Source organism: Anabrus simplex, chromosome 11, assembly GCF_040414725.1.
Source record: "Anabrus simplex isolate iqAnaSimp1 chromosome 11, ASM4041472v1, whole genome shotgun sequence".
NCBI classification, from domain to species: Eukaryota; Metazoa; Arthropoda; class Insecta; order Orthoptera; family Tettigoniidae; genus Anabrus; species Anabrus simplex.
Genome location: NC_090275.1, coordinates 121,001,938 through 121,026,007, shown reverse-complemented (window position 1 = coordinate 121,026,007; position 24,070 = coordinate 121,001,938). Strand labels below are relative to the sequence as shown.

Sequence of the window (24,070 nt, the reverse complement as noted above, 5' to 3'; positions counted from 1 at the left end):
AAAAAGAACAAGGAAAAGGGTATGGCATGAGATGACTTGCAAGACAAAGAAGTCCAAGATCCAAGTGTCTTGATGTGAAGAGCGAACAGTTACAAGATACAGGAAAAGAGTATGTAGGGAAGAACGGAGTGCAGAAGAAAGAAAAATCTGTCCAACCATATGAACATAATTGTCACAATGGATGTCAAAAAAATTCTGAAGAAGAGAGGAATGATATTTTTAGAGAGTTTTGGGAATTAGGGTGATGGGATCTTCAGACATAATCCATTTATGTATGTCAGCCCAAAAGAATGTTAACCCTTTCCACTCGAATTATTTGCACGTCCTGCTTTCTCCCAACTCGCATTTATTCCTGTCAGCATTCTTCATACTTTAAAACCTGGTGTTAAGTACTGGTTGTAACAATAATACAGGAAGAAACTACTTTAGTGTGTGGAAGCGTTCAAAGCAAATGCTTCGATGGAGCCCTGCTTGCTTATCCAACCAGTCTGCACTCAATTTATCCTGCATTTTTGCCTTACTGTTCATCCCCATGTTGATAATTGTACCAATAAATGCCTTCAGCTCTTCTAATGTCACAGCTTTCCAAGAAAACCAGATAGATCTCTTCAGAAGTGGAGTATTTTGCTGTAATTTATATTTCGGCAAATTTGTTTGTCTCATGGACAATAGAGGTTATCAACTGATCAGTAAAAAATAGCTACCAGTACTCTAGTTCTATTTTAGGTCTATTGCCACAATTTATGAATGCACTGACTAATCTGTAAGGACATTTGGGTAATCCTGTATGACCCGTTCTCCGCGATCTCCAAGGTATGTTTGAAGTCAGCACTGTATCACTGGGACCGGGACGAGTCAAAATACTATCGCCGCCTCCATGATTTCTTGCGACGCAGATATCAATATCGCCATTTGAATCGCTAATAGATCTATCTCTTTCATTGCCAGATTCAAAATTTTCATCATTTTCATGGTCACTATAAAAACAATCAGCCGAAATAGACGCAAGAATCTCAGCTTCGGTCAGACTATGCGCCGCCATGTTGCTTCACGCGACTGCTTTCCATTGTCAAGGAAACGGAGCAATTTTGCCAAGCAAAGAGAAACTAAAACACACCTATTTGGTTTCTTTCAGTTTCCAGAAGGGACCAGCACTTACGGAACGAAGTACGAAAGACCTGGCATTCCAGGTAACCTAGCAACGAGCGGCAAAACATTGTGTCGACTCAGGGTCGACACACGAGCTATAACGCTGAGTGACGGCTGTCGACCTCAGGTCGACATACGAGCAGAAAGGGTTAAACAATGCACTTGTCCATAATGGGGTGAGCATTGTTCTACAACAAAGATAAAAGAGTCTGCAAATTGTTTTTTCTTTAAACTCTAGACATAAGCCAAAAACGATACGACAATGTACTAGAGTGCAGACGATCTACAGGTGTATCCCTGAAAGACGCACGTCTTATAATAAGTTCCCTGAGTACACTAGTCATTAGCTAGACATAAACATCCAGAAACAAGATCTCTTTACCTGGAATATTACAGGGAGAATCAAATACAAAACCCTGTTAAAGAGAGCTTTTTCCAACACTCAGAACAATCTAAGTTTTAATCACCCTCACACTGAAACATGTACCACTTGTGACATACTTCAGAACAATATGGAAAATAGTGACGATCCTCAAGTCATTGAAATAAGCAACGTAAACAAGGAACTTCATTTGCGACGAGCTTAGAAGGCAGGATCAGCTAAAAGTGATGCAAAACAGCTGGCTAAAGAAAACCCTGCAACGGTGCCAACTTTCCAAATGACCTATCAGGAAAATCCCCGTACGGCAAAATACGCAGGAACCCAACGCACCAAAATGCGGTAAAACATGACAAAATGTATTTTCTTTGCTTCAGATAATTAAGAGTTCAACAGCATTAATATAAAACACCGATGGCATTTTAAGGAACAAAATATTTCACCTCAGTTAAACCAACACAAATATCTTGAAAATGCATCAATGAAATCTACTTACACAATGTAATTTGTTTATGCACACGATTAATTAAAACTTTGATCTAAGGAGGATGTTACTGCACATAATTATTTACATTATTTACCCCATCAGACGCACATCTTTATTCTGATTTAACAGCTATGCTTTCTTCAGAAAGTCAATAGAATATGTGTTTGTATAACATGTTTCAGAACTTCTAGTGTTCAAAATGGAAATGGCTTCCAGAGTTCCACTGGACATCGATGACCTGAACTGTGTCCTGTTCTCTTTAGCTAAAAATTTGATCACACACTGCATTACTATGTGATATGGTAAGAACCGACAACATAAATCTAGAAGATCCTGTCATATTTATAATGTCCATCCACTCCACAGATATTAAAGAACTGTGCCCATTTTGAATCATTTGTAGCTTGGTTACTTACAACACTAGATAAATAGTCTATCTGAAGAGCCACAGACTGGCTTTGGAGTTCATTCACAGCGTCATCACTTGTTCCATTTTCTCTTTTACACAAAATAATTGGAAACTTCTCCAAAAAGAAATTAACAGAAGAAAACTGTGTATCTTCAATGGCATCAAGTTTAGCAACCTGTGCATGTTTTAGCACATCGTTCTTAAAAGCGAACTCGTTATCCATCTAGTCGCAGGCTGTACAGAAATAGTTTCAGATTGATGAGAAAAACAGATGTGCTTTCATCTTGTAGCACCTTATCCATGTTTGAATGCTAATTACCAGTAGTTCATCATCATCCTTCTGATTCTGGATTGGGTGATACTGGACATCAAACAATGCAGACCGTTTAACTACTCTTGGCTGGACAAACTTTGTGAGCATCTGTTTCATTACATGCATCATTAATTCAAACAGTACATGGCTATGTGGGGAAGCACTCTGAAGGACAGTATTGATTTTATTAAATTATGGGATAGTCTCATGTAAAAAAGTACAAAATGCCCTGTTTAGATCAAAGGAAAGAAACAAACAGCTTTTCTTCACGAGATGTACTGGAATTCATATTTCTGAGAACAGGCGAGTCATGTTTGGAAGAACAGCCATTCTTTTGGCAGAAGATGAGGAGGAGGAAAGATCATACACACTCTTTGTCATCAGATCTGTGTCCTTTGGGAATAGTAAAAAAAAAAAGGATACACTGGCAGAAATATTTGGAGCACACAGTACCACCTGATCCTAAAAAAAAAAAAGATCCCACTGACCTAATAATCTATCTAAACACCTGGCTAGGGATAACCATCTTGAGCACACATGCTTCAACTTCTTCGCTTCTTTTCCATGCATACTTTGAAATTTCTGAAGACGTTCTTTTCTTTTGGCACTCTTCTCCAAGTAATAGAAAATATCAACAAGAATATAGCCAATTCTAACTGGTAAAGTTGCTGCAGCTTTTTCAGCGGCTAAGTTAATTAGATGGCAGCTGCAACCAATACCAAAAATATCCTGACTAGCTTCTTTCAAAACTGCTGGAACTCCATTTTTCTGTCCAATCATAACAGAGCACTGTCAGAACAGAATGCCATACAGTTCTTGATTGACAATTTAATTCCAACTGCGACAATAGCAGCTTTGCTATGTTGTGCCTTGTTGAATCCCCTCCAAATGCTGGTACAAATAAAACAGTACTTATAATACTTTCTCGAGCAGCATCATAAAAAGTAACCACTATGGGATACAACTTTGAATCTGTATCATTGCTTCCCTCTGTTGACAAAACGGACTATTCTGTAAACAAATAACGTCCTGTGATGCAGTCCTGCATGATCAGCTGCACTCAATGGAATGTTGTGTTCCAATAAAAAAGAAGTAAACAAACACTTTGCCTTTATTACATCATAAACATTATCTTCAGCTTTGGCAAAAAACTGTTTATTTTCTGATTTTCTTCCTTAGACTTCAAATTACCAAGATGTTCACCACACTTTACACGATTTGTCAGGTCATTTTTGCTGCCGTGTGCTATGTTAATGTCACAAGAGCATATGGTACAAAACAAAAATGTCTCGCCTTTTCTCTACTTCAGTATGCATGGCAACAAACTCAACACCTGATGATAAAATGTTTTTTCATAGATTTACTGATGATTACCGATAAACAACGATCATAAGTTAAAATAAGCAATGAACACAGTTCATGCTACTCCACAAGTGCATAACCTCAGCTTCGCAGCACGTGACAATAAATATGAAGCAAATTAAGCGACAAACATAACCTATGCTCTGTAATTCGTGGTGAAGAACAAACTATTTTTATACAGGACAATAAATGTTATCGAATGAATCAATGTAAAGAACAAGCATACGGTTATCCAAGAGTCAGTCTCTACAAATCGATATCAATCGACTGGGATTCAGGATGCATCCCCTATTCCCAGTCGAAGAATGTAATGATTGGATGAATATAAATCAGAACAATTTATTGAATATTCGCTGGTCACACAGTGCGTATAGATGGCATGCGAAAGCTTGTTCTGGTGCAAAGTTTAGAAAGAGCATCTTGGTACGTAAAATCTTAAAATATTATAGTCCATCCGTAAAACTGTCTTTCCGTAAATTTTACGAACAAACCGTAAAAGTTGGCAGGTATGCGATACGCTTTGATCTGGAGAAAACATTACCTATCCCAGTCTTAACTTGTAGTAACAGTCGTGGACATACAATTTCAATATCCACAACCTCTCTACTGACCAGGCCATGAAGGTGAGGCCTCAAGGGGTTCTTGGTTCTTGTCTGGTAAAGTACGTACAACTTCCTGCCACTGTGGCGCATCTAATTGCTTTTAGCAATAATGCCGGGGGCCAGAACAAAACCAAATATATCAAGTTCAGGATGTATATTACCAAGGATACATCTACAGAGACAGTAGATAAGTTTCATATTTGGCCATTCCTACATGGAACGTGACCAAGATTTTGGCATCAGCAGTGTGTGTTCATACTGGATGACTGGGCTAATGTGACACATGCAAGTCGCAAATTCCAAGTTATTTGCATGAAACAGGATGACTTTCTATCAATAAAACCTATGAATGACAGTCACAGACAAGATCAAAGGTATTTAACACTTTCAATGGCTTTGTCTCAAAAAGGATTCTCCATACACCCTTTTTCATAAGAATTCTCTTAATGAAGACACTGATTTTCAACACAGTTAACACTACTCCATCAATCACCACCTGCCATAACAACTGCCAATTATTGGAATCTTCAGCAGTGCCTCCTAATCACCACCAGATTTACAAGACTTTGAAACACCAAACTAAGAACTCGCCAGCAACGAGCCATGATACACCTGCAGGGAATGAAGATACTATGTGGGAATCAGAGTGACAATTTATGATTGTGTGAATATTACCCTCGAACTAATATTAGCTCTCAGAGTCAGAGAGATGGAAGTGACATACTTGGGGGCAAAGGGATACAAGTACATGCAAGCTATTTTAAACATTATTTTTACTTCAAATTCACTGAACAGAATTCAATGATAATGTAGTTACAGTTGCATTAATAACTATTTTTTAAAAAACAAAAAAACACCTGAATACTGACAGTATAAAAGTGAAAAGTGTTTTCCTGAATTTCCACAAATTTAATGATTAGTTATTGTTGATCCAGTATTAAATAGCACTGGAGGAAGTAACACTCACCTTGTCACCAGCCAGGATGCGGAAAGAGTCTATCACTTGTTCTGCTGTATCTGTGTCCGTTGTTTCACGTGTCATGAAGTCTAAGAAAGCATCAAAGTGAACATAGCCGGAGTTGTTGGGGTCCACAACAGCTAGAATCCTCTGGAAGTCTATCTCTCCCTGGGAACAAGAACAGCCATGTTTATGGGTTTGTTGCAGCAATTTTCTGGCAGGTACTTTGTACTACCATCAAGAACAGTGTGCAAGAAGAGGGAGGACATAGAGGAACAGGAAGAAGTACACCGCACTTGAACGAAATGTATGGCATCTAAGACAGTAATTTTTCTAGTCGTTGATTACAGTGCAGCCAATCTTCTCTTACCATACTTTTGCTTCATGCAGTCTAATGCCTGCAGCTTACTTGTACAGTCTGCTGGGAGGAAAATGATCAAATTAAGAACATTTGGTGGATAAGCAGCATGCTGATGAAGGTTTTTTTTTTGGCTTTACGTCGCACCGACACAGATATGTCTTATGGCGACGATAGGATAGGAAAGGCCTAGGAATGGGAAGGAAGCGGCTGTGGCCTTAATTAAGGTACAGCCCCAGCATTTGCCTAGTGTGAAAATGGGAAACCACGGAAAAACCATCTTCAGGGCTGCCGACAGTGGGATTCGAACTCGCTATCTCCCGATTACTGGATACTGGCCGCACTTAAGCGACTGCAGCTATCAAGCTCGGTTGCTGATGAAGGAAGAGCACAATTTTCCTGTTCCTTATGCCAAGCCTTGCATGGAAAAATTTGCAAATGCTTGAATCATTACAGACTGCCTGCTTTTCCAATAATCAGTGGTACCAATTTCTTGGTTCACCTCCATTACAGCACAAAGGAATTTTAGTTGTTAAGTTTGCCACTGTGACAGTTTGCACCCTTAGAATGCAGGGTTTTGTCCAGCAAAAGGTGAAAAAATATACCTGTTTCATCTACATTAAAAACTGATGGAAGCCTTGTAGTGTCATTATCCAAGCTGGCAGCCTTGCCTCGTACACATCTATATCGGTGGTAAATGTGCTGCCTGAGTTCAAACCATGGACCATCTAGCTTACACTTTAGAACTACTTCTAAATCTAGAAACTGACCCTGGCAATTGTTTCTTTCAGTACTTTTCTTCAAAAGTATTTAAATCAGTTTACTTTTACTATTTAAGGTTGACTGAGGAATGTTTAACTTGGATTGCTTACAGTAAAATGAAATGTTAAAGGTTCAAAGAATTTAAAGTTTTTCACCGTTTGTTTCTTACCAAACTTACTTTCTCTCCATTGTAAAAGATACATAATACCAAATTAAAATACACTAATGTTTGATGACACTATACAAATCACCTAGGCTGCTAAACCGCGCCACGCTAAAGCATTCACTTAACCTTAGTACAAGTGAAACTGCTCCAACACGGTTCAGAGATAAGTTATTAAAAAGTTGGAGGTCGTTTGCAGTTTTCCGAAGATTTAAACTGTCCAAGTGGAATAGAAAGCCATGCCATATATTTAAAACACCAGACTGAGTTTGAGAGAACGGCTGAACTGACTGATATCGTGAAGCTCTTGGCCTGTAGATTTGCGGTGTCTCTTTAAAAGCATAAAAATGTCTTTCCTTATATTTTTAAATTATTAAAGAAAAATGAGACATTCTGATTGGCCAACTGCTCGCCAGTACTGCCGGTTCACTACTGGCCATGTGCATGACGGGAGGCACACGATGCAGGAGGAGAGATGGAAGGGAGGCAAGCATGCATGCGTAGTCCGACATCTTCCTGGGCAGCTGTTCCAGTCTGTGCTCGTGTTGCAGAGTCGCTTACTTGAAATGGTTTCGGATAAATTTAAAGGTTTCCTTCTCCATATCATCTTTCCCTGTATTTGTTAGCCTGAGAGATTTTGCAGAAATTTTAACTTTTTTCATGTCAATTTTAACACTGAGGCTGTGAACTACTTCCGTTTCGGTAGTTAGCGAAGCGAGTCCATTCTCCGAGTCATACTAATGTGCTAATTTCCAATTTTGATTCGGCTGACATTGTACTAACAACAAACCGGGAACAACTTCCCAGGCATAATCATGGTTTAGCTCCCTAACGGTTGAACAATGGACATTCATTCAAAATTCCTCTAAATTTAGTTGAGAATCCGGTGTCTGGATTAAAATGAAATTCCAAAGCAGCTGACTATATTCGATAAGCACGGCTCAATATGGGATAAAGCTCCAATGGCAAATAGTCGTTAATTCGTGTGTGTGAATAGTCTCGTAAAATACTGTACATAATAGGTAAGGACATTCCATTCTTTCTAGTGGGAAACTTATTGTTCTTGGGGGAAATTTCATGAAGGTTTCGCCACACGCTTATTACCACACATTTTTTGTTTTTACATAGTTTACTTTCATCAGTCATATACATTAAAGTCTAATAGTATTAAATAAGAGTCAGCTTTTCAGTTTCTTCCGTTCCCAAAACTTCTTCATCCTGTCAGACCTGGCTGCCCTTCGGTTGTCAGTAATGATGTATTTCCTTCATTCAAATGTTATGAGTTTGAATCACAAGTGTTTATTCCTTAGAATTCTCTTCTATTCTCTTCTCTGCTTTCAATTTGGAGCATTGGTAAATTTAATTCTTCTAAATCATTTATGATCTCTGAACCAAATGTTCTTTGCTTTGTTTTTCCAGAAGTTAAAATAACTGCTTCACTAGTCTGGTTTCTGGCAGTCTGAATACATGACAAAACGAGATTCTCCTTTTCTGCATTGGATCTATTATTGATTCTCTTTCACGATTTACCACTTCACATGATTGCCCTGATTATTCTTCTATCTACTTTCTGCAATATATCGGCTGTGGATTTAGTGTTCAACTTGAAGAGTTTTTCACTAGCATAAGCTGCTCTGAGTTTTACAACTGTATTGTAATACCAATATAAATGGTCTGTTATGTCGAAATTTAGCACTGATATTTTTTTAAAAAATACATTGGCAATTCGCTGTGCTGTTGTCAGTTTAGATGTTCTGGTGTCGATCAATGTTTTCTCTTTTGTGTTCCAGGTTATAATTTCCCCAATATATTTGAACTTGTTCACAATCTTAATTTGTTTGTCACTGTCGAGGTGAATGGCTGGTGTTTCAATTCTGAAGGTCGGCATCATTTCAGTCTTTTTGAATGGGATTTGCGGTCTGATTTTTGCAGCAATTTTCTGTAGTTCTTCAATTTGAAATGTAGCTTCTTCCACACTACTTGCTAGTAATGCAAGATCGTCTGTGAATGCTAGGCAATTAAGTTCAATATTTCTGCCCATCTTGGTGTTTGAATGACATCTCTCTACCCATTCTTGCACGACTTTCGCCAGGGCACAGTTAAACAATAATGGCGAAAGTCCATCTCCCTGTCGAAGTCCACTGTGGATTTCAAATGGCTCAGACAATTCACCTCTAAAGTTGACTTTCGACTTACTGTAGTATTCTTAAGAGTGATCCCGATAAGACTGATGAGGTTTTGGTGTAAACGAAATCCTTTAAGGACTTTCAATAGTGACTCACCATGAATACTATCATAAGACTTTTTGAAATCGACAAAAGTGAGGATTAATCTCTTGTTCCGAACTCTACGGTGTTTCATGATCCACTTAAGACTGACATTTTGATTACAACAGCTTCGTCCTGGTCGAAATCCTCCCTGATATTCTCCTAGTTCCTGAATTCTTGTATATATTGTACCAGTTACGACCTGTACATGAGTATTTTTTTAGTATAAATGACATTTAATTATCACGCATAATGTTCTGAGCGGGCCTGATTTGTTTACCATCAGCGGGACAAGCAAGCGAGTGAAGGACAGCTGTGAGCTGTGACGTAGCCACAGGGGCTAGCTAGACTGCCCGCCCGTCACACCACGTGTTCCCAGCCTGTTCTAGATTCCACGTCACATCTTCCAGATTGTTCGACGGGGAAAATTTTGTAACTCCCGTAATAATTATGCTAGCGGCTTGAGCGATATGTCATTTTGTTTGGGATCACCTGAACGTCGCAATGCTCAAGTTTCAAGTAAATCCATTGAGGGATTCAGGAGATATTCAGTCAAGCCGTATTGTGACGTAGATGCCCCGGATCGAATAAAAGGAGGGCCCACTGTAGCCTGTTCTCTCAGTTACAGCTGAGTAGTCAGCATGGACACACTCGCTGCTACTATCGTCGTGTGGTGACTGTCCCGACGAGGAACTCTGTAATTTTCTAAGTATTCATAAAGTGAACTAGTATTCTTTCCGAGTGTGGGAGAACGAATTCTTCCAAGTATTCTCAAGTGGACTTGCAATATTTTCTTAGTATTCATAAAGTGAACTAGTATTTTTTCCGAGTGTGGGAGAAAGAATTCTTCCAAGTATTCTCAAGTGGACTTGCAATATTTCGAGTGTTAAAGAACATTTTCTACGCCTTCATAATTGAACTTACAATATCTACGGGTGTTCGAGACTGGAATTTTCCAATTATTCATGAAATGGACTTAAATTATTTACGTGTGCTAAATTCATAATTGGACTTGTATTATTTACGCGTGTTAAAGAACGAAGTGTTCGTTTGGAAATTTAACCTATAATACTTGCGAGTGTTAAGAGAGTCATTCCTCTAATAAACAGTGATTTATAAACTTTGCTAGAGATAATCTCCGAATGTGCTCAAAGTTCCCGTAAGCATAAATTTGTGATTTTGCCGGTATCGGTTCAAAGACTTATAAACTTTGCCGGTGATGAACTCTAACTTCATTCAACGACTTTAAAACATAAATTTAGGATTTCACCTGTGTTTATTCAAAGACTTATAAATTTTGCCAGTGATAGACTGTAAATTTATTCATGTGGATGGACTTGTGTTTTTCGTCTGTGTTCATTCGAAGACTTGTACATTCGCCAGTGTTGATTCAAAACTTTATAAATGTTGCCAGTGATAGACTGTAAATCTATTCAGATTTTCATGTGGATGGACTTATGTTTTTCGGCCGTGTTTATTCAAAGACTTGTACCTTCGCCAGTGATGAACTTTAAATTTGGTCATAGTTTCATGAGAAGGGACTTCTGTTTTTTTTTTTTTTTTTTTGCCAGTATTTATTCAGAGACGAAGACTTTTGCTAGTGGTGAACTCTGAAATTATTTATAATCCTCGTATACAGACACATATCATTTTATGAGTGTTAAATTTTGAAAGTCTTGACAAATAATAACCAGTGACTTCGCTAATAGGTTAATCACCCAAGGTTTTTATGAACTCAGATTTATCAGTACTGCGAGTGACCTTGGAGACATCAACCCTCTCAGTCACATTGGACTGAGGTAGCAAATGATTATCTGGAACATCACGAGGATCATCGGGATTCAACCTGGGCCTCGAAAGTTCGAGGCATCTCTACCTTCTACCAACCCAGACAGTCCAGCCGCTTCTGTACGGAGTCCCTGGAATCTTCTGGAACGTGTTCCAACCTGCTCGGCTTGGTGAACTGGAGAATCCGAGCCATATTAGGACTATGTGGAAGACAACTTATATCTACCAGGAGGTGATGTGCAATTTCATGTCTTATATGAATAAACTCATGTTCAGTCAGAGTCAAAGTTTTCTTGTAGATAGGACCCTACCTCCTGTACCGAGCCCTAGCTACTAGTCACCCAGTTTTAGCCCTGAGAACTATATTCCTGCTTACTTTACAATATAATCTGAGAGTCTGTCTCTTTTACTGGTACAATATTATATTAGATAACATTGAGCAGAGACCCCAATAATTACTGAGATCCAATCTCTCACCCTTTTTTGTGCAGTGGCTGGATTATTGCTGTAGTTCACACAATTATTTAATTATAATTGAAATAAATATTCTCCTCTTTGACCCTTCTGCAAAATATGTTGCTTACATTAAAATATGCCAGAAAAACCACTAAAATATTCAATTTGTTGATTTTTTGCAAGAAATCTGTAACGGTGACTACCCTTCCGTAGATGATGATGGAACAAATGTTTTTGAACTACCAAACAAAATTTTAGCACATGATGATACTGTGAAATTTATAGCAAAAATTTTCACTTCTGCCAAAAGATGGTCATAATTTTCTTGAAAGTTGCAATCTTAATTTGAAAGCCATTGGGCTTAGCATCAACAGATTACAGTAATACTGAAGACGACAGCTAGCTATTTCAATAACCTACGTAATTTTTGAATTCTTTGGAATTAATGGTTTGCCTCTAGATTTTCTTATTCTAAAATCTAGCAAATGTACCCGTGCTTCGCTACAGTATTCTACAATTGTATACGGACATCTAAGTGAAGTACTGTACACGCAGCGAGTAAGATATTTTTTTAAACAGCAGGTCTCTTAGCGTTATCGGAGAAACAGCATGGTGAGGTCCCCATACGTTGCTTCCAAAGTGAAGTGAGAGTTGTGGAGTTGTGATGGATAAAGGCAGGCTTACTTGCCTTCTGCGTGGTCACAATCTATTTGGGAAGTTTTCGTTATAATGGCAGACCCCCTTTCCTACTTCTAGTCACATTACAGATTAGGAGTTTTTATTATTATGGAAGGCACCTTCCTTGCTGCCAGTCAAAACTGAGTTTTGCTATTGTCATTATAATGACAGGCCTCCTTTCTTAATGCCAGTTACACTCGAGTTGGCGAGTTTCAATTATAATAGCAAGGCCACTTTGCCTAATGCCAGTCACATTTTAGATGGGTAAATTTGTTTATAATGGCGGGCATCCTTGCTTACTGCCAGACACAATCGAGTAGGGGAGTTTTGAACAACAGGTTTCATCCTTATTTTATTGCCAAATTATTAAAAACATGGTACAGGGTTTGCTCATTTTCTGAGCATCTTCAGCCATATTGTCATCACAAGGTTAATTAGGAACACTGAACTTGAATTTGTATACATGATTTGTCATTAGCAAACTTAAATCATACAATTTTTAAGAAACCTGATTAAATATAATTATCTTAGATATTACGTCGTTTGGCTGTGATACAGGATATAACAATTATTAACACTGGAAATTAAAACTATTACAACATTCTCGTATGTGACGTCAATTAGTTTGTCTAAGTGTAACAATTTGTCACATTCTATTAAAACTATTAATTTTCTTAAAAGTTTGTTGTTTGAACTTGAAAGGTTTTATTAAAATCTTGAATTAATCATCGTCACTTCATATAAGTTTGAGAAATGAACTACAATGTATTACACTCTCGAGATTTTATTAAAACATTTTTAGTTCAAACAACAAACTTTTAAGAAAATTAATAGTTTTAATAGAATGTGAAAAATTGTTACACTTAGACAAACTAATTGACGTCACATACGAGAATATTGTAATAGTTTTAATTTCCAGTGTTAATAATTGTTATATCCTGCATCACAGCCAAACGATATAACGTCTTACTAATAAACAGTGTATAACATTTACACAAGGTTTATACACCGTTTATGTGAAATTCGTTACTAATAAACCGCATATAAGCCTTCTGTGTATACATCTGTTATAGTTACTGATTGAATTGCTTATACAGACCAGGACCCTTGTACAAGCGCTGTATAGTAGCGAATAGCGGACAAAGAAACGAGTGAGCAGTTTATTTTCGTGGTATTTATTGTCTACAGTAATATAATCGTGGTGAAATATTCGACTTATCCATATAACATTGAACACACATTGAAAGAATGGACGATAACGTCGATCTTCACGGTATTTTAAACATAGAAGACATACACCGTTCAGAGGTTATGGAGGCTAGACATCTTCGTAAAGTAAAAAACTTTAAAGAAACGGAATTACTATAAAAGAAATTATGGTTGGGCATATTTTTGTGTAATAATGTGTTACTGCTTAATAGACTTTTGAAATTGCGAGTTCATTATACATTTCTGCCTCTACAAAGATCTTTATCAAATTTGAGTACCCTAAAAAGGGACATATTCCGTGACAAAAAAATTGTATAAGTTGAAAACCACACGTAATATGATTTCCATACTTTGTAATTCAATATGATGTATAAATGCCTAATAGAAACTTTTTTGATCAAACCTTTCTTTGAGCTACAAAACAGGTTTTCCTTTCTCCTGAAAAGTAAGGATTTTGGAATGTGTACACTTTTCAACTCGCCGATTCAATTACCATACAATTGCCTACGATTTCCGTAGTATCCCAGTTAGGAGCTATTGATCTTTTCTTAAGCTTTTCCATTTATTTTTTGGCGTTCATTACGCAAGCAAGCTGAAGAAATATTGATATCAGTATCAGCCAATTTCCAGCTGATTCACATTGCGTTGCCACTGACTTTTCGATATGTCGTGCTACTGTAAGACTTTCCAGAAAGTTTTGCTCGTAGATAACCAGCAGAGGCGATCGTAAAGGCGGTGAACGTGCGAAAAACGCCAGTGAACTGCAGGAAGAGATTCCTACGCCTTGGAACGAGTGTATACGTGCTGTATAGTAATACAATGCCTTTACCACGTTTATTAGTAAGAAAAATATAAAACGCTTGTACAGGGTTCATTCACTGTATAACTATACAACATACATACATACATTACATACATAATCATTATAGACTTATGCCTTTCAGCGTTCAGTCTGCAAGCCTCTGAGAATTTACTAAACGTCGCCACAATCCTCGATTTGTAACTAGTGTTGTGGCCTCATTTAGTTCTATACCTCTTTATCTTTAAATCGTTATAAACTGAGTCTAAGCATCGTCGCCTTGGTCTCCCTCTACTTCTCTTACCCTCCATAACAGAGTCCATTATTCTCCTAGGTAACCTATCCTCCTCCATTCGCATCACATGACCCCACCACTGAAGCCGGTTTATGCGTACAGCTTCATCCATCGAGTTCATTCCTAAATTAGCCTTTATCTCCTCATTCCGAGTACCCTCCTGCCATTGTTCCCACCTGTTTGTACCAGCAACCATTCTTGCTACTTTCATGTCTGTTACTTCTAACTTATGAATAAGATATCCTGAGTCCATCCAGCTTTCGTTCCCGTAAAGCAAAGTTGGTCTGAAAACAGACCGATGTAAAGATAGTTTCGTCTGAGAGCTGACTTCCTTCTTCAAGAATACTGCTGATCACAACAGCGAGCTCACTGCATTAGCTTTACTACACCTTGATTCAATCTCACTTACTATATTACCATCCTGGGAGAACACACAACCTAAATACTTGAAATTATCGACCTGTTCTAGCTTTGTATCACCAATCTGACATTCAATTCTGTTGAATTTCTTACTACTGACATCAATTTAGTCTTCAAGAGGCTAATTTTCATACCATACTCATTGCACCTATTTTCAAGTTCCAAGATATTAGACTGCATGCTTTCGGCACAGTCTGCCATTAAGACCAAGTCGTCAGCATAGGCCAAACTGCATACTACATTTCCACCTAACTGAATCCCTCCCTGCCATTTTATACCTTTCAGCAGATGATCCATGTAAACTACGAACAGCAAAGGTGAAAGATTACAGCCCTGTCTAACCCCTGTAAGTACCCTGAACCAAGAACTCATTCTACCATCAATTCTCACTGAAGCCCAATCGTCAACATAAATGCCTTTGATTGATTTTAATAATCTACCTTTAATTCCATAGTCCCCCAGTATGGCGAACATCTTTTCCCCTCGGTATCCTGTCATATGCTTTCTCTAGATCTATGAAACAAACCCAACTGCCTATTCCTCTCGTAGCATTTTTCAATTACCTGGCGCATACTGAAAATCTGATCCTGACAGCCTCTCTGTGGTCTGAAACCACACTGGTTTTCATCCAACTTCCTCTCATCGGCTGATCGCACCCTCCCTTCCAAGATGCCAGTGAATACTTTGCCTGGTATACTAATCAATGAGATACCTCGATAGTTGTTGCAATCCTTCCTGTTCCCTTGCTTATAGATAGGTGCAATTACTACTATTGTCCAATCTGAAGGTACCTTACCAACACTCCACGCTAATTTTACTACTCTATGAAGCCATTTCATCCCTGCCTTCCCACTATACGTCACCCTTTCAGGTCTAATTTCATCTATTTCTGCTGCCTTATGACAATGGAGTTTATTTACCATCCTTTCCACTCCCTCAAGCATAATTTCACAACATCATTTTCCTCCTCCCCATGAGCTTGGCTGTTGTGAACACCACCAGGATGACTTCCTTTTACATTGAGAAGATGTTCAAAATATTCCCTCCACCTCTCCAGTGATTCCCTGGGATCTATTATGAGTTCACCTGAATTACTCAAAACACTGTTCATTTCCTTTTTCCCTCCCTTCTTAAGATTCTTTATTACTGTCCAGAAAGGTTTCCCTGCTGCTTGACCTAGCCTTTCCAGGTTATTACCAAAATCTTCCCATGACTTCTTTTTGGATTCAACAACTATTTGTTTAGCTCTGTTTCTTTCATCTACGTACAGATCCCTGTCTGCCTCGGCCCTTGTTTGGAGCCATTTCTGATAAGCCTTCTTTTTACGTTTACAGGCAGCTCTCACTTCATCATTCCACCAAGATGTTCGCCTTCTCCCATCTTTACACAAAGTTGTTCCTAGGCATTTCCTTGCCGTTTTTACTACAGCATCCCTGTATGCCACCCATTCACTTTCTATATTCTGAACCTGCTTACTGTCTACTGTTCGAAACTTCTCACTAATCATATCCATGTACTTCTGTCTAATTTCCTCATCCTGGAGATTTTCTACCCTTATTCGTTTGCAGACAGATTTCACTTTCTCTACCCTAGGCCTAGAGATACTTAGTTCACTACAGATCAGATAGTGGTCTGTATCGTCGAAAAATCCGTGAAAAACTTGTACAACATTCCTAACAGATTTCCTGAATTCAAAGTCTGTTAAGATATAGTCTATTATGGATCTGGTACCCCTAGCCTCCCATGTGTAGCGGTGAATAGCCTTATGCTTGAAGACTGTATTTGTAACAGCTAAACCCATACTAGCACAGAAGTCCAGCGAACTCTTCCCATTCCCATTAGCTTCCATATCTTCCCCACATTTACCAATCACCCTTTCGTATCCTTCATTTCTATTCCTAACTCTCGCATTGAAATCACCCATTAGCACTATTCTATCCTTGCTGTTGACCCTGACCACGATGTCCCTCAATGCTTCATAAAACTTGTCAACTTCATCCTCATCTGCACCCTCACATGGTGAATACACGGACACAGTTCTTGTCCTAATTCCTCCAACTGACAAATCATTTTTTTTTTTTTTTTTTTTTTTTTTTTTTTGCCAGGGGCTTTACGTCGCACTGACACAGATAGGACTTATGGCGACGATGGGATAGGAAAGGCCTAGGAGTTGGAAGGAAGCGGCCGTGGCCTTAAGGTACAGCCCCAGCATTTGCCTGGTGTGAAAATGGGAAACCGCGGAAAACTATTTTCAGGGCTGCCGATAGTGGGATTCGAACCTACTATCTCCCGGATGCAAGCTCACAGCCGCGCGAATCTACGCGCACGGCCAACTCGCCCGGTACTGACAAATCTACTCGCATCATTCGCTCATTTACGTGCCTAACAGAAAACGTTGCGTGCAATGGTATTCCTGATAAACAGCCCTACACCAGACTCTGCCCTTCCTTTTCTAACACCCGTCAAGTACACTTTATAATCTCCTCTCTCTTCCTCATTATTTCCTCTTACCCGAATATCACTTACTCCTAGCACATCCAGATGCATCCTCTTTGCTGACTCAGCCAGTTCTACTTTCTTTCTTCCATAAGCCCCATTAATATAGATAGCTCCCCATCAAATTCCATTTTGTTCGCCAAGTTGTTTCCAAGGAGTCCCTCGCCTGTCATAAGGGAGTGGGACTCCCATTACTCCCATAGGTCCGAGGCTTGCTTAAAATGTTCTGAGCTCGGTAAATTCATGAAGCAGGATGCTACCCTACTTGCACATAGTCCAAGTGAGGATCTCTCCTCTAATGGGTTATGGACCACTGGTGAATTGTATAGTCCTAGCTGCCGGAGCACAAGGAGGGCCATGACTCAGAATATGGCCGAGATGCCCACTCCCATTCCATAGCAACTGGTATCCTGACTCTCAGGACCACTTACTAGGCCACTCAGCCGTTGCCCATGGTTCACAAACTAGGACGTGACTACAGTAACCCACAAACATGAACCATATAACTATACAAGTGTTAAATGGATAAGGACTTTTTATTAGTAAGACAAGATAATATACAAGATAATTATATTTAATCAGGTTTCTTAAAAATTGTATTATTTAAGTTTGCTAATGACAAATCATGTATACAAATTCAAGATCAATGTTCCTAATTAACCTTGTGATGACAATATGGTTGAAGATGCTCAGAAAATGAGCGAAACATGTACCACGTTTTTAATAATTTGGCAACAAAATAAGGATGAAATCCTAATTTTGTATGCTAGTTAAGTAATGAATCGGTGTAAAACAAAGTTTTATTATCCTCCTTTCAATTGATTTTCAATACGGGATCTAAAATGAGAATTGTCTCTTGCAAATACATACACTAGTGTCGGAAAGTTTAAACTCTCCTACGAAAATTAATAATTTTCTTAAATAATTGTTTTCTGTGTGATAAGTGGTACTTTAGTTCTGTTACTTATGTATGGATGCTTTCAGCACTTTCATAAAGCTATTTCAGTGCATATTGAAAGATTTTACTTTATCTTTTCAAAGATGTTCACGGGTTTATTGTCCCCAGCTCTTACTGCTTGCTTCTACCTGGATAACTCCTGGCCTTTTCCCAGGTAATGAACATGCCTCTCTCACGGGATTACTTGTCCTTGTTTCCTCGCTGTCTTGGAAGTCGACAGTTAGCCTACAAAAGTTATCCTGAGCAGTTGTATGTTAATCTCTGTACCAGATTATTTTCTACATTGTTGTTATCTGGGCATAACTACAGTAACAACACACATTAAACAATCAAATATGGGGAAGAAGGCTAATATAACCCATGAAAACAGAACCAAGGCTTGTGCTTGTAAATTGGGTGGTCAAACCAAAAAATTGCGGAAAAATTGAAAATTTCAGAGTGCAGCATTCACAGAACAGTGAAACGCAGAGAAGAAACAGGTAGTCACGAGGATCGACCATGCAGTGGAAGTCCAAGGAAGACTTGTAAAATTGAAGATAACCGTATTTTAACCCTCAGCAAGTGTGACAGAAGGCGTACAGCGCTAGACATTTGCTCAGAGATAAATAAAACAAGAGAACAACCCGTGTCTGTGACAACAGTGAAAAATCGTCTGCTTGAGGCGGGATAGTTTGGCTGCATAGTAGTGATGGGACATTCGATTCATTTGATTCCGTTCAAGTTACTGAATCGATAGAGTGATCCGATTCACGGCTCATTGGTCACCGCTCCTACTGCATCTGTGTAGTATGTGCTGGTAAGACAGCAGCAACAGCATTCAGTGCTCGCAGCTGCCATCTGGTCTTCATACTATGAACCCCTTTCTTAGAAAAAATGCTAGTTACTCTAATACATCGAAGGTTTCCGGCGAAGCAAGGTGGGAAAGGTTAGGATTAGGAAGGTAGCAGCCATGACCTGAATTAAGGTACAGTCCCAGCATTTCCTGGTGTGAAAACGGGGAAACTACGGAAAAACCATCTTAACAGCTGCCGACGGTGGGATTCGAACCCACCATCCCCCGAATGCAAGGGCATAGCCACGCGATATTAACCGCACGACAACTCGCTCAGTCATTTTTTTAAAAGTATTTTTCTATCAGCTGAGGATTTTTTTTAATAGTCATTTTGTATAGGCTACCCGAGATGTACAGTAGCCCGCTGGTTTTCTGATTCAACATACTGTTATTGCATCTGTCCACATATGATTGAAGTCTTGTGCAACGATGTGACATATGAACTGAGAGAATACTGAGCCGTTCTTCCCAATATAAAACAGGTACTTTTGAGTGGTCATGAGCATGACTCAATAGTCATAGGGCAGGCTAGAGTCTAGTTTAATTGTCAAATGTCAACCAAGTTATAATACTAAGATTCATTAAACTAATAAATAGTATAACCTAATAACCTACCTACTTACTAGCTACTTCAGAATTATGTTGTGACTACCTTTTTAACACTGCAAATAAATCCATCTATTATTTAAACCTCCCTGTAAGAAGAGGACAGTGAATGCAAATGGGTATTATTTTCAAATGAGCTGAGCTCGAGAGTCCTTTATAGCATACGATTCTTTCAGTGTAGCATGGCTCACTGTACGTCTCGCTGCAGTGAGCCGATAAGGAGCTGTGTGTATCTTGTGTCTCACTGAGCCGCGCTCGTTCATGATTCTTTCGATGTGCCATGGCTCACTGTATGTCTCGCTGCAGCGGAAGCTCGGCTCTCCGCGTGTCCAGTGAGCCGATAAGGAGCCATGCGTATCTTGTGTCTCACTGAGCCGCGCTCGTTCACGATTCTTTCGTAGTGCCATGATTCACTGTCTCGCTTCAGCGGAAGTTCGGCTCTCCGCGTGTCCAGTAGGCCGATAAGGAGCCGTGTGTATCATGTGTCTCACTGAGCCGCGCTCGTTCACGATTATTTCGATGTGCCATGATTCACTGTCTCGCTCGAGCGGAAGCTCGGCTCCCCGTCAACGTCCAGCGAGTGCGCCACTCAGCACTGTCTGCTGGGAGTAAGCTGAATCGTGTGCCGTGAGCTCGCCGTTCCTGTGAATCGATTCACTCGGACACTTGAATGAATCTATACACTGCTTCGAATCATACATTCAGTAGCCAACACTACTGCATAGTAGCACGGAAACCATTGTTGAAAACTGTACACAAGCAGAAAAGGCTACAATGGGCCAAAATGGACTGCTGAACAATGGAAAAGTGTGCTTTGGATGGATGAATCTAAATTCGAAAGATTCGGTTCCAATTGTCGCCAATACGTTTGTCGCCGCCCCGGCAAAGGGTTATGGAATCCTGTATAATTCCGGTCTGTGAAGCATGGAGGAGGGAATGTGATGATGTGGGAATGTTTTGGAAATAATCAGGTTGGTGATTTGGGGAAAGTAGAGGGAATACTGGAAAAGAAACAATATCACCGTATCCTTTCGTGCAATGCCGTGACATCTGGAATGAAACTGATTGGTGAGGGATTTGTTCAACAGCAGGACAATGATCCTAAACACACCTCTCATTTCTGCAAGCAGTATCTGGAAAGGAAAAATCTGAAGGAAAATTGGAAATAACGATCTGGCCTCCTCAATCACCTGATCTGTCAACTATCGAACTTTTGTGGGAAGAACTTGAGAGGAAAGTGAAAGAAAAGGCGCCAGGCAGTGTGGATGGGTTGTGGTAATGTCTGTTAGGAACCTGGGGATGTATAAATACAGAGACTTTGGAAAAATTAACACCTAGAATGCCACGCATCTGTAAAGCAGTAATCAAAGCAAAGGGTAGACACATTGATGAACAGGTTGTGTGATTGCTTAAGATGTTGTGATTGTGTTTCTAGCTCCCTGTGAATGATCACTGTAAAGGAAAATCTAGTGAAATGTGTAATAAAACTAGTTAGTTCTAAAAACATAGGTATTTCCATGTTTATTTTCAACAAATTCCTCCAATCCTTCATGGTAAGTGAAAATTCATGTGAGAGTAAACTTTCTGATGCTAATGTGATAGCTAGAATCATTGAATTTGGGTCACATATGGCCACTGGGTGAGTCAATGTTAGTGACAAATTTTATCATTCTATCTTTACCAAAATTGCATCAAACTATGAACTGTGTGTAAGAAGTACAAAATTTTCATACAATTTAACGTATAAGGGATAGAGATACAACAAAATGTCATAGGACCAAAGTTGTAGATGAACAAAGATTGTGCCATCCGTTTTGTGATACGACTTACCGGTTAACAACCAAATACCTCGAAACGAAGGTCTGCACAGTTATTAAAATTTCTCCGTATTTCAATATTTTTTGGGGTAAAAATTTGAACATCTTGGAATATCTCTTGTCAGTTACAGGCTAAAAGCAGGGGTGCCAACTATTATGGATTGTCCGTAATAATTACGGATTTCACCTCACGATTACAGAATTACGGTCAAAGGGGAAATTATTACGGAAAAGCTGACATTATCACGAAGAAATAAGTTTGAATGGTAAAAAAGAAAACAAGGAAAAAGGTTCAATCCTTTCGAGCTTTTCTCCTGAATTGTCCTCGTTTCAATGCTTGTGAGTTGGCAACGATACTTATTCGATCGTAACTTCCTTTGCTACCCATAAGCGTTGCATAATTCATTGTGAATGAAGGAACTCAGGCGCTACCCTTCTCCACTATAAATCATTCAATGATGTATTTGCTGCGTTAAGTGTACACGGAAAGAAGTGAGGCCTACATTAAACACATCTGCACTGGAATCGCTTATGGTTTATAAGACGAAAATGTCATAACAGTGCGAAGGATGCTTCAAGAAAAACTACACTGAAAAGCAGCTGCTGCTTGAGAAACAAGTTACAAGGAAAGTTTTATCACAGAACTGACAGGTTGTGTGCAAATGTTATTGTGTAATATGATATATACTTTTGAATAGGTTGCTAGAGAGAAGGGCAAAAGGGGTGTCATTATCGACAAGGAAGGAGCATGCTTTGGACTTGACTCAAAATTCTTCTCGGGGGCTGAGAGTGATTACTGATAATCCACTTCAAAGGTTGGCACCTCTGTAAAAGCTATAATTATCCCAAATTTCAATTTTCTAGCTTGTCTGGCAGATTGTGCTACGATCTTGATTGGGGGCGGGGGTGTAAAATTTAGAACTTTTAGGAAACTTAAACCCATGAAACGTATAGGTTATCATTTTGGATAAATATATCCGACTGGGTACTTATGCTGAGCCACAAATTTGAAACCCCCAGCGTGGTCTCTTCCTGGAATTTTGAGAATTTTCTTTTTCAATTATAAAGAAGGACCCTACACAACTCATTCAAAGACAGTTAAAACAAATCCTGAAGGATTCTTCCTTCCTTTTTACGGAACAAGAAAAACAAACGTTAATAACCATGAATGGTTATGAATTTCATGTTTTTGGTCCGTATTGAACTGAGAATAATATATAAGTAATAATAATAATAACGTAAACGTTTCCACCTTTTCAATACTACAATATATTCACAAAATTACAAAATTATACGGTACTAGTTTCGACCCATCTAGGGGTCTAGGATCTTTGCTCCAATACGGCTGATGATGACCCCTAGATGGGTCGAAACTAGTACCGTATAATTTTGTAATTTTGTGAATATATTGTAGTATTGAAAAGGTGGAAACGTTTACGTTATTATTATTATTACTTATATATTAATAACCATGAACCCGAGTTTGCTGACAGCAAGATCACTTCCCAAGATTCACAATGCCGGTGTCCCCATTTGACCCATTATAAATTACAGGCCCAATCCTCTTTACAAGCTAGCAGTTTATTCAAACATTTCTTGCTACAAATTACAAGTTTTCTTTGAACAACTCTATTAAGAACACCACGGAATTAACTAATAAATTGGATATTTTTGTTCTTCGTCCTTCTCACACTATGCACTCTTTCGATATAGTTAACATGTTTCCCGGTATAAATACCAAGGAGCTTCTTCCTATCATCAAGAAGAATCTTCTTGCCATTAGTCAACTAAGTAAACTGGAAGTTTTAAATTTTATGAGTCTTCTTAACTTGCTAATTAATAATAATTACTTTACTTTTGATAATACCACTTATAAGCAGAATGGTCTGGCAATGGGGTCACCAGCCTCCGGGATTTTGGCAGAGATTTACTTAGACCAATTAGAAAATAATGCTATAATCAAGAATTTAACCTTCAGTAATATTCATTTCTGGGCCAGATATGTGGACGATACCTTCGTAATTCTTGATTAATGGTCCACAGATGCAAAAGCTACTCTTGACGATCTTAACAGTTTAGATCAGAATACTGTCCCCTTCAAATTTGGCATATAAGAAATATTTGTAATATCTACGAGTGTAAGATTATCATTTCATTAGCTCGGGCGGAAATTTTTCCCAACTCCGTGTTACAGAGAGAAGTGCTCGCACGAAACCGGATTTTCCAAGCGAGGGGGTGAGCTATGGATTTTTTGTGTGTCAGGCTGCCAGCTGTCCCCACGTGACCAACTGGGAGAAACCAAGGCCGTCCGATCGATAGCGAGCAAGGCCGTGCTACACCTGACAGTATTTTAATGAAATGTAACAGCCTATCAGGTGCGAGTCACTGACCAATCACAGACGATTACAGCGACACACCCTCATCTTAAGAGAATTATATATCGATGTTTCCAGAAGGAACTGCCTCTTTTTGATTTGAGTCTCTCTTGGATTTGAGTCTTCTTGGAT

At 38.9% G+C, this 24,070-nt stretch overlaps 1 protein-coding gene across 3 annotated transcripts in view; it reads right to left on the bottom strand.

Annotated features, from left to right (window-relative positions):
• The window catches only part of Actn (alpha actinin), a 332,703-nt gene that overhangs the window by 2,158 nt on the left and 306,475 nt on the right, over positions 1–24,070 (bottom strand). For all 3 annotated transcript variants that reach the window (XM_067155201.2, XM_067155202.2, XM_067155200.2), the window contains one exon: positions 5,669–5,827. In XM_067155201.2, the coding sequence (XP_067011302.1) occupies positions 5,669–5,827 (159 nt within the window). The remainder of the gene's footprint in view (positions 1–5,668; positions 5,828–24,070) is intronic.